The sequence below is a fragment of the Branchiostoma lanceolatum genome, chromosome 12, assembly GCF_035083965.1.
Source record: "Branchiostoma lanceolatum isolate klBraLanc5 chromosome 12, klBraLanc5.hap2, whole genome shotgun sequence".
Lineage (NCBI taxonomy): Eukaryota > Metazoa > Chordata > Leptocardii > Amphioxiformes > Branchiostomatidae > Branchiostoma > Branchiostoma lanceolatum.
In genome coordinates, this window is record NC_089733.1 from 18059875 (window position 1) to 18078444 (window position 18570).

Genomic DNA, 18570 nt, shown 5'->3' on the forward strand with positions numbered 1-18570 from the left:
TGCAATATATCATTGGCCACTAGGAGGCGTAGTTGCACTGTGCCTATGCCTTTCCAACTCAGATCAAATCAGCTCAATTGTACATGTGTAGTACATGTTTTAGTACAAGGCTGTCTCCAGGACTCGTCCCTCCGTCCTGGGACGGAAATTTGCTTGCAGGAACGGCCAAAATTTCACCCCACCCTGTGCCACCAATGCTGATGACAGCCCTGTTTTAGTAGTTTAGTTTTCCATGTCAATTCTCTGGTAAAAGGTAAATAAACTAGGAATTATTTATCGTATTTTTTACTATTTCTCACAATGTTGACCATGTGATGTTACCTAGATGGACAACCGTTCGGCTGGTGGGTTGGCCGCACCAACGACAAGATGGTGTACTGGGGTGACGCCGGCCCGGGAACACAGAAGTGCGCCTGCGGGTTGGACGGGAGTTGTCGCGATCCCGCAAAATACTGTAACTGTGACGGCATCGCTGGCTTCGAGACTGTCAGGTCAGTGGATTTGTGAGCTTTCAGTACAACTAAACCTGGTCAAGCAACCACCTGGCGCAGGGAACCACAGTAACACAGTCCCGTCCTTTTTTACATAGTTAAACCCGCCCTGTCGTGAGCAACCATTTTTCCTCGGTCCCTTGGGTGGTTGCTGAACCCAGGTTTGACTGTACTTTTAACAGTGGTATTATTTGCTATTCTAAATTCTCAAATAATAGATCATTTTGTGAGTACAGAAACCCATCCACTTATTCCACTGGCTTTAACAGTTTATCTGGAATATTTAGTGTGGTCCATTAACTTCGTGCCACTGACCGGTCTAACTGGTCTGGACCTTTCAGCCTTGTGGTAAATGCGTTGGGTTTGTCCGCTGGCAGCCCGGTTTCGATTTCCGGTGGCCAAGAAACTGTACTACTCGTCTCGTGTGTTTCAATTCTATCTTCTTTAGCAGGACTGACTCAATTGGTACCTTTGCGTTTCAGGGGTGTCGACGAAGGCTACCTGACCCAGATGCCATACCTGCCTGTGATCCAGCTGCGCTTCGGAGACACCAGTCCTGGCAGCGGCTTCCACACACTGGGACCACTCGAGTGCTTCGGAGACAGTAAGACTTCCTTTAGAACTTTCCCTGACATATCAAAGAGTACTGGAAGTGTCCAAAATGTAATTCTAGGAGGGCCTGCATGCCCCTTTTACGTAGAGCGTAATCGGCCGTTTTAATCTTACGTAGAACGTTACCGACCACTCCATAATTTAGCGTAGAACGTAGGGGGGGCTTTTTGAATTGAGCGTAGAGAGGCCTAGGCTTTCTGAATTTAGCGTTTTACGTAGCCGGCCCTCCGAATGTAGCGTAGAGCGTTGTCGGGACCCCCCCATGCAGGCCCTCATTAAAGAGTACAGAGGGTCTGCATGCCCCTTTTCCGTAAGGTGTAGGCAGCCTATTTTTATTTCCCATCAGTCTTTTTCATTTCATTTGTAAGGAGGCAACCAAATTTTGTGTAAATGCCTTCCTTGATTTTAGCGTAGTACGTAGAGGTTCTCCTAAGTTCAGTCTAAAGCGTTGTCGGGACACCCCATGCAGACCCTCACTACAAATTTCCCTATAAATTCCAGGAAATAAAAATAGGCTGCCCACACCTTACGGAAAAGGGCAGACCCTGTTTATGAAATACATGTTTTAAAATCTAAACACTAACTCTTCACTTTATCACAAAGGAGACATACACAATCGAGATTCATTTTTTTCTATCCACATCTTTCTTAGCCTGAGTGTCATCCTGTTTCAGTTCCAGGCTCTACCTTCACCAAACCCCTGGAACTGAAACAGGATGACACTCAGGCTAAGAAAGATGCGGATAAAGAATGAATCTCGATTGTGTATGTCTCCTTTGTGATGAAGTGAAGAGTTAGTGTTCATGTTCAACAATTCCTGAGGCCCTGCACTTATGTTCTCCAACATTCCAAGCAAAAAGTAAGATTCATTCTATACCTGCGTCTTTCTACAGTCATGTTCAACAATTCCGCGACCTTCAAGGCGGCCGAGGCCCACCTTCGCTTCCCGACGTTCCAAGCGAAGCGTTCCGGAGACATCTGTTTCCAGTTCATCACGCGGGCCGGGAGAGGGGTGTTCGTGCACAACAGGGGAGCGCGGGACTTCTTCAAAGTGGAGATGCTGTGTAAGTAGTTCCCAGACGTCTTGATAGACGCATAGGGGTGGCGCCCGTCTCCATTTCGGCAGCCCTGGGCCACACAATTGTGCAAGTCACTACAGCAGTGGGCTGGTCTGCTTGTAGTGGTGTGTGTTAACTTCCAAACTCTTTTCCCAAATGCTGAGTGCTAAGCAGAGAAAGCAGTATGTACCGTTTCTTAAGTCTTTGTTATGACCCAGCCAGCGACCTACTGTGTGCAAGGCGAACACTCTCAATATATCATTGGCCAGATGGTCATTATGTAGAGGTAGTCTCTAGTACTACTCAGGTTTGACTCATCATTGACTCTGAGGATGAGTTTTAATTGCTGCTGTGCCTCACTGCTAAAAGTCATAGTTCTTTTTTCTCGCAGCCCCCAGACAAGTCTCCCTGTCGTACGACGTCGGAAACGGTCGCCAGGAGGTGGTCAAGCAGATGACCTACGACCTCAACGACAACCGCTTCCACAGCATCTGTGCGGAGCGTAACCTGAAGGAGGCTCGCATCGTGGTGGATAAACAACGGTTCCAGGATCCAGCCCTCGCCGAAGAGACGATTCCTGAAGTCATGGACGCGCACGAGTCTCTGAACCTCAACAGCCAACTCTTTGTTGGTACGTATCTGGGTTTTTTAAACCTTCCCCCTGCTGCCCAACTCTGTACCCAATAGAATTGAATGCCAAATGGCTACTTCAGTGTGCTAATTCCTTTTGTAAGATTAAGTAATACCGTATACGGTAATGAAGACATGATCTGCAGTCTCCTGTGAAAAAATGTGTAAAAAAAAAAATGTGTGACAATGTTATCCTAGAGCAGCTAGCTTGGCTGAATGATGAAATAAATACAATCTAAGGTCGAATATGTTGTAAGTCAAGAAAGGAAGACCTTTAGTTGCATCAAAATCTTATTCCATAAATATTAAATCAAAATAGATAGAACAAACATTTGCAAACGATCCTTACAAGTTTGTGACTTTGACATGTTTAACCAGTTTTTCCAGTTAGATGCAAAAAGTGTTGATTAGTTCTGCCAGTTCATTCTAGAGAAAGAAGAGTGATGGATGTCACTCGAAACGTCTGGAAGTAAATCTTTGAACTTTATTGATTTCTAGAGTTTGAGTTTATCTATACATTGTGGTGTTTCTTCAGGCTCAGACACAGAGGGCAGAAACGGTTTCATCGGCGTGATGCGTGACCTGAGCGTGAACGGCGTACACCAGGACCTCTACAGCGCGGCCATCCCTGCGTGGGGCGTGGAGCCCGGCATGGTCCGACTGTGCGAGCCCGTCAACCCGTGTCAGAACAACGCCACCTGCATCGAGGGCTGGGGCTTCTACGAGTGTAACTGTACGCTTACTCCACACGAGGGGCCCACTTGTTCAAATGGTGAGTCACCTTCTTTCTAATACAGACATCTTCAATCTCAGAATAAGTCTTAAAACCCTTGTCAGAACAACGCCACCTGCATCGAAGGCTGGGGCTTCTACGAGTGCAACTGTACGCTCACGCCACACGAGGGGCCGACGTGTTCAAATGGTGAGTCACCTTCTTTCTAATACAGACATCTTCAATCTCAGAACAAGTCTTAAAAACCTGTGTCAAAACTACGCCACCTGCATCGAAGGCTGGGGCTTCTACGAGTGCAACTGTACGCTCACGCCACACGAGGGGCCGACATGTTCAAATGGTGAGTCACCTTCTTTCTAATACAGTCAGTTAAGTTATATAATTCAAGTCCTTCCCACACCAGATGGTGCATAGGGCGGTGTCCAACTCCGTTTCGATGGAGCCCTTGGGCCACACAACTTTGTGCAATCACTACAGCAGGGGGCTAGTCCACAATCACTACAGCAGGGGGCTAGTCCACAATCACTACAGCAGGGGGCTAGTCCACAATCACTACAGCAGGGGGCTAGTCCACAATCACTACAGCAGGGGGCTAGTCCATAGTTAGTGGTGTGTGTTTAACTGCCATAATCTTTCCCAACTGTCATCTAGATTTTCATCTATCAAAAAGTACTTTCATGGTATCAATGTTAAGTTTTGTTAATGTACACCATCTACGTAACATGTGTTACGTTCTGTCCAATCTATTGTGTGTCGATCACATGTTCTACAATATAGTATTCTTACAACCGCGTTGGAAAAAATTATATAACCTGTTGATAACTAAAATGTATCTCCTCTCTCGTTTCTATTCATTCATTCTTTCAATCCCTCTCTCTCTTTTGTTCCCTTCTTCCTCCATCAACGCTCCTCCCTCCCAGAGATCACTGTGCCGGTCATCGACGAAGATCTTCAAGACTTTTCTGGCAAGCTCCTTCTTCAAATCTCGGTTCCTCCTTCTCATTCTTCTTCATTCCGTGACACTCCTCATGGTACACTCTTCACCACATAATGGCCTGTCTTTCCATTCTTTCATGATTTCTTCGCCTGTTTGAATTTTTTTGCCTGTTTCTGAGCCATCTGCTATAGATCACTCATTAAGAAAACTTGTTTGTTTGCTTATGATTGTCACCATGTATATCTATAAATCATATTATTACAGTTGAAAAAGAAAATCTCCACCATACATGGGCCTGTCCTTCCATTCTTTCATGATTTCTTTGCCTGTTTGAGTTTCTTTTCCTGTTTCTGAGCCATCTGCTACTGTCCACTCACTTAGAAAAATTGTTTGCTTATTTATTTGCTTATAATCATGACTATGAATCATACCATCACCTATTTTCTGTCATTGCCTTTTCCGTCAATAGCTCAGATTGTCCACTACCGATCTTTTTTTCTGATGTCTTTATTTTTCAAACATACCAGTTTGCCTGACCTCTCACTTTTTAGAGTAACACCTACCAACATAATTCCACCAGGGTACATATTCCACCACCCTGAAAAGATACGTCCGAACAAATCTCCAACCCAACGTCCCCCAGTATGATGCACTCCTGTATATCTAAACTGTGCATACCTGGGGGGTGCTGCACTAGAGATCTCTCAAACTCACTGCTTTTCAAAGTGGCGGATTTACGTAACCCAGCGGATTAATGTTAATGTAGGTTACACGAAATCTTAATTCTTCTAACATGTCCTCTTTGTCCTGATAGAAATCGGAGCGCGTATGGAATCGTCCAGCTATCTTGAGTACACCTTCCCTTCGGAATTCCGCGATTCCGTGAAAGACAACATCACGGTGGGTTTCATCACCGAGCACAAGCAGGGGATCCTGATGCACGTGGTGTCTGAGACAGGGAACTACATGACTCTGCGCATCAAGGACAGTGGTATGTGCTTCACTCATCGCTCTAGTCTGTATAACGCAAACTCCAGCTGTCCAGGGGTTTCTCTCCCCTACCCGTGGGTGGATAGCCGTTACAGGCGGCGGGTGGACAAGGGGCTTGGTTGAAACCAGGCTATCATCGCTCGTTCTCATCTAAATGTACACATTTTGCAGCTTCCGCTACTGTTTGAAGTAAGACGTTCCTGACATCAAGAAAGGTTACATATAAGGTGCCAAACTGTCGTTTTTAAAAGCCAGAAAAGTTTTAAGTCGTCATAAAAACGACACTTTGGCACCTTATATGTGGCATATCTTAATGACAGTAACGTCTTACTTCAAACACTCATTTTGTAACTTCCATTACTGTTAAACAGAAATGGAAGTTACAAAATGTGTACATTTAAATGAGAACGAGTGTCATGTCAAATGAATAAGTGAATGAGTAAATGGATGAATGAATGAATTAATGAATGAATAAGTAAATAAAGGGATGAATGAATGAATGAATGAATGAATGAATGAATGAATGAATGAATGAATGAATGAATGAATGAATGAATGAACGAGGGCATCCTGATGCACGTGGTGTCTGAGACCGGGAACTACATGACTCTTCGCATCAAGGACAGCGGTATGCTTCACTCATGTCAGATGAAAGAATGAATGAACAAAAGAATGAAAGAATGAGAACAAACGAATAAATTAATGAATGAACAATACTATTGAAAGTATCTCCAAGTAGATGTGTCCTTTTTTTCTGTTTTTTTTTTTAAAGACATTTTTTGCTCATTTCGTACATCTTTTATGCCTTGCAAAATACCACCTGGGGCTTGAATGCGATACATGAATGGACGTTAAAATCTATGGATCAAAGAAAAAGACACTTGGGAACCTTTCATCTTGCATGTATCCCTTTCTCCCAGGTGAAATCCAGTTGAGGTTCGAACTGGGTGACAGTCGCCAAGAATGATACCTGGGGTGCTGCACTAGAGATCTCTCAAACACACTGTTTTTCAGAGTGGCGGATTTATGTAACCCGGCGGACTAATGCTAATGGCAGTTATCCTCTTCTCCCAGGTGGAATCCAGTTACGGTTTGACCTTGGCGACGGTCGCGACGAGGAGCTAAACAACGACCTTCACGACTACGCGGACGACCAGTACCACACGGTCAACATCACGCGCGTCGGCAAGCGGGTCAGCATGCTCGTGGACGGCTACCTGCTGAACCAGCGAACCTTCGATATCAGCAACGACCGCTTCAAGGGACTCAGCAATGGGGGGAAGCTCTTCGTAGGACGCATACAGCGTGGCGGATCAGGTAACTTATTCCTTGTTTTGGCTCGTTAAAGGTTGAGTGAGTACCTGAGCTCAGTCTTGAAATATTTAATTACATCACTTTCTGTCCGGGTTGCCTCACAGAATGCCAGACTGGCTCTAGGGCCAACATGACTCCAACTCCAACTTCCAAGGAAACTCTGTTACAGCTCCCCTGGGCTAGATATGACAGAGATAGGGAGGGTCTGGCATCCCGGCTTAGCCTGGAGGCCAGCCCTGTTACCGCTATCAACGTTGGTACTGCCAGGCTAATCGGGTCTAGCCCATTGCATAGTGTTGGATTGTTATTTCTCACAGCTTTCTCACTGGTACCAAAACAAACTCCACAAAGCTAAAGATCTGCAGGAAGATAGGTGCATAGGTTGATAAACATTTGAGTATCACTTTTTGGTGCAATAAGAAGAGATCACAAAACAGACCTTCATAAGAACAGTTATGTATTGAGAACCATGAGACGTTCACATACCTGGTTTGTGATGACCATGGCCTCCCCAAGTTAGGGTGCTGCCATTGCTTCTCTTCATCAAGGCATGGGAGAGACCATTAATCCAAAGGAGAAGGGATGTTCTACCCTAAGCTCTTGGCAGTTTCAAGTTCGAATAAACTACTTATAACACTCTTAATACTATACTTGCATTTAAGAGTCTCTCTACAGTCTGATGGCCCTTGTCTTATCTTGGTAGGCGAGAGGCTTGGCTGAGGGGGTACCATATTTGAGTACTACTACAGTACTACTCTACTGTACAGTTTCTGTACTGGAGAACATCCACCCTGCCCTGTGTATACAATGGACAACCCCCAGCCCCTCCCTCGGTAGTACTGTATCCAACTGAGCAGGCCTGGTGTAGTCTGTCTTTGGTAATTACATCCTTTACGAAAAATGGGGGGGAAACCAAATTTTTAGCAAAAAAACATCAACAAATAGTCCAAAACATCATTTTTTTTAAAGAATATTAATTTTTTGTATCAATTTTAAATGATATAGTTTAGCCATAGCTCTTATATCTGAAATTATACGTAGTTAAGTGGCTAATATTATTTCTGACACCCCTTATCTGTCAAGAGAGTGGTACACTCTGCATTATGAGGAAGGCCACATGCTGATCCCAGTAAAGTCAGATCAGATGACAGCTCGCTGCATGGGCATCTGTCCCAAGGTTGTACTAGTGTCACCGCATCAGCTCCCACAAAAACGTCTCTCTTTGGACATTTTTCTGTCAGATTTCCATCTTTAATTCGGTGAGTATACCGCCTCTGTTTTCTCCATGTTCACGATGTTTACTTTCAGTTTTGGTAAGTCTTTTGGGATGAGAGATTTGGGAGGAAAGAATAGTGGACATGTTGCTAGCTGTTGTCACCATATTGAGCTGTAGGTATGGCCAAACAAGCGTGTACATGTAGGACTGACACCGATACATCTATAAAAGTACTCTTACACGCATTGTTAGAATATGTGTCCCATGATTTGTCTAAGGGTTTCCTTTCAACAGAGTCCGAGTGTTTCTTTTCAGAAGAAACAATGAACAAAAACAGAGGAAGAAGAAACAGCTGTTTTGCCCATGGCTAGACAAGTTGATCTTATGTTGTGATGACAGGAGGTTTTATACATAACACTTAGAAAAAATACAGTAATAGTAATATCAAAATAGTTATATGTTGAAGGATTTGATGCTTCAAAGTTCAATGCAAAACAGTATATTGCACAAATGGTTGCAGTACAAAACTGCACTCCGGTGTAAAGCTACCAATATGACATGGTACACCCAGTGCATTGGGCATTAGATGACCTACATTGACAACAGATGCCTATCAAATGAAGCAAAGAGGAATTCTAAACTAATCCTACTCCCTGAAAATTCCACTCTAATATCCCAATGACAAAGTGTGCAAACCAACAAGGGCTTGTTCATTTGTGGTTGGGTTGGTTCAGCCAAAAGTTATAGATATTGGGTTTTGTACAAAATATAACTCATAAGCTGACAAATTTGACGTTGCATTGTTATACTCTCCAAGCAGGGGTTGTGTTTCAGCTTGGTTTTTTTAACGTCTTTTCAGGCTTTTTTGTCAGGGTTTCTATTTTGTCACAGTTTCGTCCAGTGTTGATAGCAGAAACAAAACCATGACAAAATAGAAAGCCTGACAAAAACGCCTAAAAAGACGTCAAAAACAAGCCAAAACCCAGCCTCTGCTTGGTGAGTATAGTTGTAAAAGCATTGATAATTGTAAAACTTATTGTAATTAATCTAGCCATCTTCGAAGTTGAGTATCCAATGGATAGTCCTGTCTCCATGACATGTTTTGATAAGATGCTCACCTCTAATGTGGAGTTAACTCTTGACATTGAACTTCCTGCTTGGCTGTCCGCTGGTCTGATAAGATAAAACAAGTGCAATCCCCAGGAGCCTGATCCTGTGTGAAGTAACGCTTCCCCTTGGGACGCAACAGTTGTTCCTTGTTTATTTGCAGTAAAGATTTTTTTAGGGTGAATACTAACTACTATTGTGAAAAGGCAACAGACTTTATTCATAATAACTGTACTACCCGGTAGTACAGTAGTAAGTAGGAATTTGTAACCACTAAAAGACACTTGCCCAATGCAAAAACAAACAGCAAGACTTGATCCCTGTTGTCCTCAGGGATGTATTACTATTTGTAGTACTATTACTTCAGTCATTTCCATTTTGCTTATAAGTTAACATATGATATGGGCAAACAGCCAGAATTGCCAACTGTCGCAGATGGCCAAAAAATAAAGGGCTACCAAGGGAAAAGTACGAAATTTCTGTAGCCAAATTACAGTCTGACATGTCAGATATTTTTCAGAATGTGACTAGATTTATGTAGGGAATGATTATTCTTCCAGAAACTAGTTCCCTAGTGACCTTTAGTTCTGCTTAGCACAGCAGTTTTCCTTGGCCATCCTTGCATTGTTTCATTGCTGGAGGATGAAGTCATCCACCCCCAGCCATACAAATGTTCATGCCATAGGGACCCTTCATTTACAGACAGCTGTTCCTTCTACACTGAGCTTTCTGCATACAGGATACAGTATTCTCCGAGCAGAGGTTGGATTTCAGCTTGTTTTTTATGCCTTTTGATACGTTTTTGTCAGGCTGTCTATTTTGTCACGGTTTCGCGACATAAAGAAACCATTTTTCGTATGTGCTTTTATTAAAAGGTTCTAGAAGCTGAAAGGTCCCTGCTAAGAAAATGGAACATTTTACTTGACCCAGATGTTTATTATAAGACCTTTCACTGAGGAAGTCCAATAGACTATTGGAAGGAAACCTCCTCCATGAAGCCAATTCTTAAGAAGTAAATTTTCTTTGCAGACTCCTTCCTTCCGTCTGTTTTCTTTTTCAAGTTAAGAGTTACCGTTACTGAGGAAGTCCAATGAAACTGATCCTTTAGACTGAAGTGAATGCTAAGAGTAAACCCTGTAGGGCAAATTCTTGACAAGTTGTAAACTGTGGATAGATTAATCAAGGCAAGATTGCCCTCCGCTTGCTTTTACTGGTACTGTGGTAGCAGATGCAGACTTTGTGGAGTTTGTAAAGTTCACCTCATTCTTGTGTTATTCCTTGATACGTCTATGAAGTTAAACATCCAGGTTAACATTAAAAAGATACACATGTATGTAAAGACAATTCAAACTCTACAACTGGATAAAATTTGGTGATTTAAGTCCGGGCGTTTCGAGCGACATCCATCACTCTTCTTCAGCGTCACTAGTGTGATGGATGTCAATCGAAACGTCCGGAAGTAAATCTACAAATTTCATCCAATTGTAGAGTTTGAATTGTCAATAGATATGTGTTATTCCTTGTTTCATTTACTGTGACATGAACTTAAACTTTTGCTGGTGAAGTTTGTTGAGATCAAGTTATTCTCCGATCACCATTTACTACAAGTTGGCAAGAAGTCCTCTTGTTTGTCCTTTGAAAAATTGCTGTTCCCTCATAATCTGAAGTGATTGAAAAATCATATGTTCAGGAAGTCTTGTTAATCAGGGATCGCCACAGGAGTTGTATATGGTTGTACGGATTTGGTCTGGCTTTGTGCATTCTCTCCCAAGAAGGGGTATAGGGCATTTGATGGGGACAGACCTTTGATGGACCTTTGTGACTTTGTGACTGAAAGAGTTTAACCTCCATTTACATCAATCCCCTGCTTTTGAAAAACAGTGGGTTTGAGAGATATGTAGTGCAGCACCCCCCTGAGGTATGCATGTGGTTTAGATATACAGGAGTGCATTACACTGGAGGACTTTGGGTTGGAGATCTGTTTGGAATTGGACGTATCTTTTCAGGGTGACAGAATTATGTACCGTGGTGGAATTATATGTTAGTAGATGTTAATTCTTCGACAAGAAAGATTTCTACTTATAAGTTCTAGTAACTGCTTTGCAGAAATACTACAAATACTGATGTTAGATGTAGTATTAAAAGTTTCAAGGTTGTACAACTAAATCATAAGTTGTAGGAAGAAAATAAAAACCTTCCCCAGTTGCCAGTGGTCCGCCCCTAACAGCTGTATAAGCCATTGCTCCGACAACCCTAACCTGGGGTCAAGTCTACTATATTTGGCCAACCTGGGAAATATTTAGAGCACATCTGTGCGGAGGTTCGTCAGGTTTGTTTTTCGAATACTTAAAAAAGTCATTTCCTTTTTGTTTCTTTTTGTTAGTAACATTAAGTTATGATTAAGGCATTTATGAACATATTTGTAGGAGATATTGATATAATAGAAATGCTTTAATCTTTCTCTTACTGATTTTTGTATCCAAGTGGAGAACGTCGTGTTTTACAACAAATTTTGCTGCAAGCCTGATGTCAAAGTGACTTGTTCCCTATGATGGTTTGTGGCACTGAATTGTCTGAAAATAGTGTCAACTCAACCTCATTGCAATGTCATGTTGCATGTAAAAGAACCCAACACACTTATTGTGAAGATTAGGGGTGACCTAAAATATGCGAGCCATAGCAAAGCTAAAATATTACACTACTACAGTAACTGTACATCGTAGCTAACGAAAAAGCATCATGCTTCATCCTCAGTTTGAGGTTTGACACTTATACATGTACAACTGTGCATACCTTACTACAATGATGCACTTTAATATATGGAGGAAGGTCTTATTTCCATAGGATGTGATTAAAGAGTTGAACCCAATGAATCCTGATTTATCCTTAGAATAAATTCAAAAGTCTCTCAATTATAGAGTAGCAGCACATCAGTCTATTTTTTGCACATCTACAATTTTGTTTCTTCTTTTTTGTTTTTCATTTCTTTTGTTTTCCTTTTTCATTGCTACTCTTGACTGAAAAAGCCTGGGGTAAGTCTACTGAAGTCTATGTTTGTAGATTCTGAAATGTCAACCTTATTCTCAAGTATTACTTGTAATATCTTACTTTTCAAAACATTATCAATTGTAATTTTGATGTAGATCTACATTGAGTACATAGATTTTTGGTGTGTCTTTTTGCTTGCTTGTGTGCCTGTAGTAATTAAAATGCTGTAGAGTGGCTTGTTTCCATATTGCCAGGCGCTTACAGGACACAACCAAAAGTTACAAAAGTTAGTTAAAGGGCCGGTTTACACAAGGCACTCGTTTCAAGACAAATGTCCTAGGGCAAGTGTCGCAGGACAGATTTAGATTTTTTTTACCCGTGCAAACATGCCTCGCTGTGTCGCAAGGCCTGTTTACATGGGTAAAAAAAGGACATTTGTCTTAGGACGAGTCTAGGACACTCGTCGTAAGTGCCTTGTGTAACCTTGTGTATGACTGTATACATGTAACAAAAGCCTAACTTCACTACCCTAAGGCCACACCAATTTAATTTCTTGGTTAACGGATTTTTATTTTCCAGCCTTCTGTTTTCATGATTTTTTTTTCTAAAATTTTTTTTTTTTAAAATTAAATTGGTGTGGCCTAAAGGACACTGGCAAAAAGTTACAAAAGTTAGTTAAAGGCTAGTTCCTAAACCTTGTGTATGTTACTGTAACACAAGCCTAGCTTCACTGCCCTAACCTGTACCCGTCTCTTCCTTCTCTAGGAGACACTCCGTCCAACAAGGGCTTCAAGGGCTGCATCTCCCGGGTTATGTTCAATGACGTCTTCCCGCTCAAGTTCTACTTCCTGAAGAAACAGAATATAGAGTTCCAAAGGGGAGGCACCGTCCGAGCAGTTCCAGACGACAGTTTACTCCGCTCGTCCTGCGGAATAGAACCAGTCATCATGCCGCCGAGAACTGTGGAACCCTGGCCGACTGCACAAGGTAAGACCCCGATCATATTAAGCCTATCATAGCCGGTTGAATTTTACCCTGTCTGTCCAAAAAATCTGAACCTCACGACATGAAATTGAAGAAAATTTATTTTTGTAGATCTGAGCTTAAAATGACAACTTTAACAATGAAAATTAACAACATGGACTCCCAATTTGCAAACGTTAAGTTGAATGGAAAAAAATAAGCTGGCACTTTTTAGATTTATGTCAAAAGTTTAATTTTTTTTGACAAAAAGTTTTATGATAAGGGTTTATCTGTTGCCTGAATGTGTGGAATAAGTAAGAAGTTGTTGACTTGTTTCAGTGTATGCTGCATTCTAGATTCATGTGTGCTTTTTGATGAATTGTGTGTATACTGCTTCTTTACTGCATTTATGAAATCAAGAAATGTTTAGAAAATGATTCCTTGCAGAGCTTGCCAAAAAAATGAACTTCATAAGATGTAAATGAATCACTGCAAAAAATAACTTCTTGTAAAGAAACTTGTAAAGAAATTGAAATCCGCTGCTCACGACCACTCCCTCTGATCTCTACTATTTCATCGAAAAATCTTTCATACCGCTCATATTTTGTACTTTTTCATTTCATTTTTCATACTTGGTGCTGGTTATTCCCATTAGTATTACTGTGAATATCCCTTCTCATTCGTAAAGGCAGGTGGCTCTTTCATGCATGGAGGCTTACGTTCTGATTTTTCACATCATAAAACGCCTGCCTGTCTCCTACTTACCTGGAATCCAGTCTATATTGTCATTAGGCCAGGCATAATAAGCACTTTCGTAGATTCGAGTACGCATGTGCAGTGTCAAAAGTGGATTCACCTGGAACGTAAACAAAACCTGTTTGGGCATTGGACAATGGTCGAGACACAACTGTTTACAAGCCAAGAAAATCATCGGCATGACCGTGGAGGGCCGAAATCCACGAGGACGACCAAGGAAAAGGTGGATTGATAACATCAAGGAGGACCTCCACCACCTCAATCTACACGATGTAAATCCACAGGACAGAGGCACCTGGCGAGCGGCCACCAAGCTTCCCCATCAGCATGCAAGCACGTCAAACCCCCAGATGATGGGGAAAAGGAGACGCTAAACCGGATAGTGAGTGAGTGAGTGAGAAGCCAGGGGCCTTCATCTTTGACACTGCACATGCGTACTTGAATCTATGAAAGCGCTTATAAGTTATAGGCCGGCGCTCTACAGGGCAGAAGGGGCTTTCCACTGCTGAGGTATCATTGGCACCCAGTAGTAGTTTGATGTGGTAGTTTTTTGGATCGTCGTAGCCCAATAAACTAGCCTGGGTAAAATCCTCCGTAGTAACCGCTGGCTCAGTCTTTTTGCTTGCTACCTCCGTGGTGAGCAAGTGAAAAGATTGAGCCAGCGGTTATTAAAGAGGATGGTACCCAGGCTATCAATAAACTACTACCGTGTCAAAACTTGTACTACCGAGTGCCAAAGACACCTCAGTGGCAGAAACCGCCTTCTGCGCCGTAGAGCGCCCGGCCTAACAAGGATATAGGCTGGATTCCAGGTTAGTCCTCTACTTGATATGTTCTTCTGATCATTTTTCATCCCCCTCTTCTTTCTCCATCTCTCTCTCTCGCCCATTCCGCCTCCTGTACCCCCCTCCCCCCCAGCGGATATCTATCAAACCACACTGGCCGATGGTATGTTAACAACGGAGGCGGCCATAGTGCCCGACGTTGTTGGCGCCAGAGAGTCAAACTCCAGTGACGCCGCTGTCATAGGAGGTAGGGTGAATGTAGCAGAGAATTCGTACATGTTGGGGTGGAGTTTTACCATTGTGTTTCCAAACAAAGAGTCTACTGATTGTTTTTCATTGTTGAACTTGAAAAAATATCCATCTTGTGTTGGCAACTCAAAATATGGAAGATTAGTCCAAAGTTTTAAAATGGTTTACTGTGTGTACTTAATAAAGTTTTGTCGTGCCATCTTCTGTTAGCCTGAGTGTCATCCTAGTTTGATAGTTCCAGGGCTCTCATACTCTCCCTTCACCAACCTGGAACTACTAGTAACTAGGGGGACACTAACAGAGGATGGCTTGACAAAATTTTATCATGCAGACGCTGGAAACAATGTCAAAACTTTCGTTCAAGAATCGTTCGCTGAAGCATTGGAATTTCTGGAATTTCTGGTCTAAAAAACAACATTTCCGTGAAATCCTATCATCAAGACTCTATGTTTGGTTACACATATAGTTTGACTCCACCCTGGTACCATTGACGTTAATGCTGGTCTCACTACTACTACCCTCCAATGTCTACCACAATTTCTACCTCTTGCCTTCCTCCCCCTGAATCAAGTGTCCTGACCCAGTTTGCATATCATGCAATGTTGATAGAACAGTCCATCTGTGCACCTAAAGGGGTGTGCAACATCCCGAGTTACAAGGCCAGTATTCATGCTGCAATGGTGGGGATAATAAGTAATGTGTTATCATAGCTAGACACTTACCACTGTTGAAAACACCGATGTAGGACTTAGGGACTACGGATGGGTGCGTTCTGCACAGACGTCACCTCTGGACGACACTGATTGGAGAATCTTGATAGGTAGGATGCTGTTGCCTAGCAACAGTGGAATCCATGTCTCGGTGGTGCTGATTGGGCTAAGGTTTTCCATCTTCACCAATGGCTGAATGTGTATCTGATGTAATTAGCTAATGAAGGAATATTACCAGGATATTGAAGTTTTCTTCTAGACAACCAGTAATGTTTCTCACCTGCTAATGTATTAATGATTACCAGACACCTCCCTCAAGGCTTCTGACTGGAGTGCTGCTTCTCCCTGCTATAACTAGCTGAAGTAGGTGGCAAAAAGCAGTACTCCAGTCAGAAGCTCTGAGGAAGGTGTCTGATAGGCATCGTAATGTAAGCAGATGAGAGACATTCCTTGTTGTGTAAAAGAAAGCTCCAATATCCTGTGTTCTACCAACCTGATGAAATCATTTTCGGAAGGAATATTACTTTCCAAAATGTCCCCCCTTCCCTGAGAAAGAGCAAATGCCTTTATAACCCAAAAAAGAGATCTTCCATTTAGTAATACTAATACACAGATGAATACATTCAGCCATTAGTGAAATATGCTTATATTGTAGACTATGGGACATGTAGTACAACCGGTGGCAGCAGTAATGACGGACAACACATAGAATCACAACTGGTGCCATCCTTTCCTTTGCATGGTCTTAAAAACACTCTACACAAACTTACACTATCTACAGCATGGCTTGGAATGCATGCTTCAACTCAACACAGCCTGCAATAAGATTTAATTTGTAACATACAACTTGCAGGACGCATCACCACTTTCACAGAAACATTTCTCTAACATACATCAAACTAACCCAAAGAAACATGCAGTTTGCATGTAAGGCATGAAAAACAGCTTGCACGAAACACTAACAACTAACATCACTTACCCAATGAAATGCTTACATGAGAGATCAGATAGAATGTCCTAATGAAAATCAAAGCGATCACAATTTTCAAAATCACTGCCATCTCTGAAAAAGCCAATTCGTGCACTATGCTGCACAGAAGTGCCCTCTATTGAGCAACTTACAAACTGCAGTTTTGCCTATCAGTAAATTTGAATGATTTAGTTTCTTTTCAAGAAAATGACACAAATTTTGCCATCAAAGCCAGTTGCTACATTTTCTAAAAGTAAAATGCATAATTTGATTGCAGAAAAGACAAAAAGATTGATCTGAAAACTCATGTCACTTGTATTTCTGTCAATGGCAAAACTTTTTTTCCCATTTTACTGACTGAAACTTACAACATCCCCAAATAGGATGCCATACTTTCCAAAACTAAAAAATTTTATTGCGAAAATTCATTTGAAAAGATAAAAACTTTATCTGAAAACTCATGTTACTTGCAATTTGTTAAATTTCACAATGTTGAAAGCTAAATTTTACAGTGCAAAATGAACAAGAGAAAAACTATCTGAAAACTCATGTTACTTGCATTTTCGTCAATATTCGCAAAGTTTTTGTCTCCATCCTACTGACTGAAACTTACAACATCCCAAACAGGCATGGTAGCTGTGATGATTATCGCCGTGTCGGTTCTGCTGTTCCTGATGTGTCGTCAGGTGTATCGGCACCAGAAGGGAAAGGAATCGGTGGAGTCGTAGGGAAAGTCACGGACTGGAATTCTCTGTCGTCGTCGTAAACTTCTGCCACCTTTAGTTAAGATTTATTCCCCACCATACGCAAGATAGTTGTGCTGCATTTTCATGTGATTTCCAAACAGTGATTTTTGTGTATCCTGATTTGTTATGATATCAGGGCTCCTTTTAGAAATCAGTTAACTGAAGGGAACACCCTAAAGGTTTATAAATAGATAAATAAGTGTACTTTTTCAAATTTTTTTTCAAAATCTAATTTACATTTACATAATTCACAGTGTTGGAAAAATAGCCATGCTGAGACAGTATCCAATTCAGAAATACGTTTTACCATGGCAAATTCATAGTCCATGCGTTTGTGAAAGAAATCCCATTGAAAAAGTGGCACAATGCAATAATTCTCGATACCATTTATTGTGTTTGTAGCTAAGAATGTACCATTATCTACTGTAATTATTTCGGTGACTAAACCTGTCTTTCTCGCCTCCACCATCGCTGGCCTCCAGGCGTTGTGGCGGTGCTGATTTTCGTGCTCCTGGTTCTTCTCTGTATGCTTGCTCGCTATGCCTTCCGACACAAGGGATCGTATAACACCAACGAAGCGAAAGGCGCCGACCAAGCCGATGATCCCGACACGGCCGTAGTGGCGGGCGATCCTCGCCACACTGGGAGCGATGTTGGCAAGAAGAAAGAATGGTTCATCTAAAGCGACAACTATAGCAAGCAAGCCTTACAGTTAATCCGTAATCTCCAAGCAGATCTATAGAATGTATCGGTGGTAAGGCAGTATCGAAAGAGCCAACCTGTATCCAAAGCCACCGAAGCTTTTGATACTGGTTGGCCCCTTTGATACTGTCTTGAAGACAAGTGTCTTGCCACCGATAGATCTGCTTTGAGATTACTTAAACTGATCTTAAGTCTGGAAAGACACTATTATGCAAGACAGAAGAGATGAAATCTTTTCAGCAAAAAATAATTGGAAGAGAAAGTGCACCGAAGAAAAAATGAAACAATCGCTGTTGACAAAAATTAAGTAAAATCATGTCAAAAACAAGCCAGAGCGGAACCTCTGCTTGAAGACTACACTTATGCAACTTCTGTCAGAATGATCTGAAGTGTTGAGAAAGATTGAAGCAAAACAAAAAGCCTTGAAGAAACAACCAGCTGCCTTGAAGACTTGCCTTATATGTAGATAAGAAAACATTCTTTTGGTGCTGTCATTGTATATATGGCCTCCGCCGGTCAAAATTGACCATGGTAAAATCCTAATTAACATCAGCCCTATATACTATATAAACAGCTGTGGCTTTAAAACAGTCCTATTTGAGAAAGACAGTCT

The 18570-nt window shown here is 41.9% G+C and overlaps 1 protein-coding gene across 1 annotated transcript in view; it reads left to right on the plus strand.

Moving 5' to 3' along the window:
- LOC136445810 (contactin-associated protein-like 2) overlaps positions 1 to 17938 on the plus strand; it is a 41958-nt gene extending 24020 nt beyond the window's left edge. Inside the window, exons 15-25 of the mRNA XM_066443953.1 lie at positions 326 to 491; positions 974 to 1095; positions 1997 to 2167; positions 2553 to 2792; positions 3327 to 3567; positions 3629 to 3864; positions 5276 to 5452; positions 6526 to 6768; positions 12842 to 13063; positions 14714 to 14827; positions 17738 to 17938. Of these exons, the coding sequence (XP_066300050.1) occupies positions 326 to 491; positions 974 to 1095; positions 1997 to 2167; positions 2553 to 2792; positions 3327 to 3567; positions 3629 to 3864; positions 5276 to 5452; positions 6526 to 6768; positions 12842 to 13063; positions 14714 to 14827; positions 17738 to 17937 (2132 nt within the window). The 3' untranslated portion in view covers position 17938. The remainder of the gene's footprint in view (positions 1 to 325; positions 492 to 973; positions 1096 to 1996; positions 2168 to 2552; positions 2793 to 3326; positions 3568 to 3628; positions 3865 to 5275; positions 5453 to 6525; positions 6769 to 12841; positions 13064 to 14713; positions 14828 to 17737) is intronic.
- Positions 17939 to 18570: the final 632 nt, after the last annotated feature.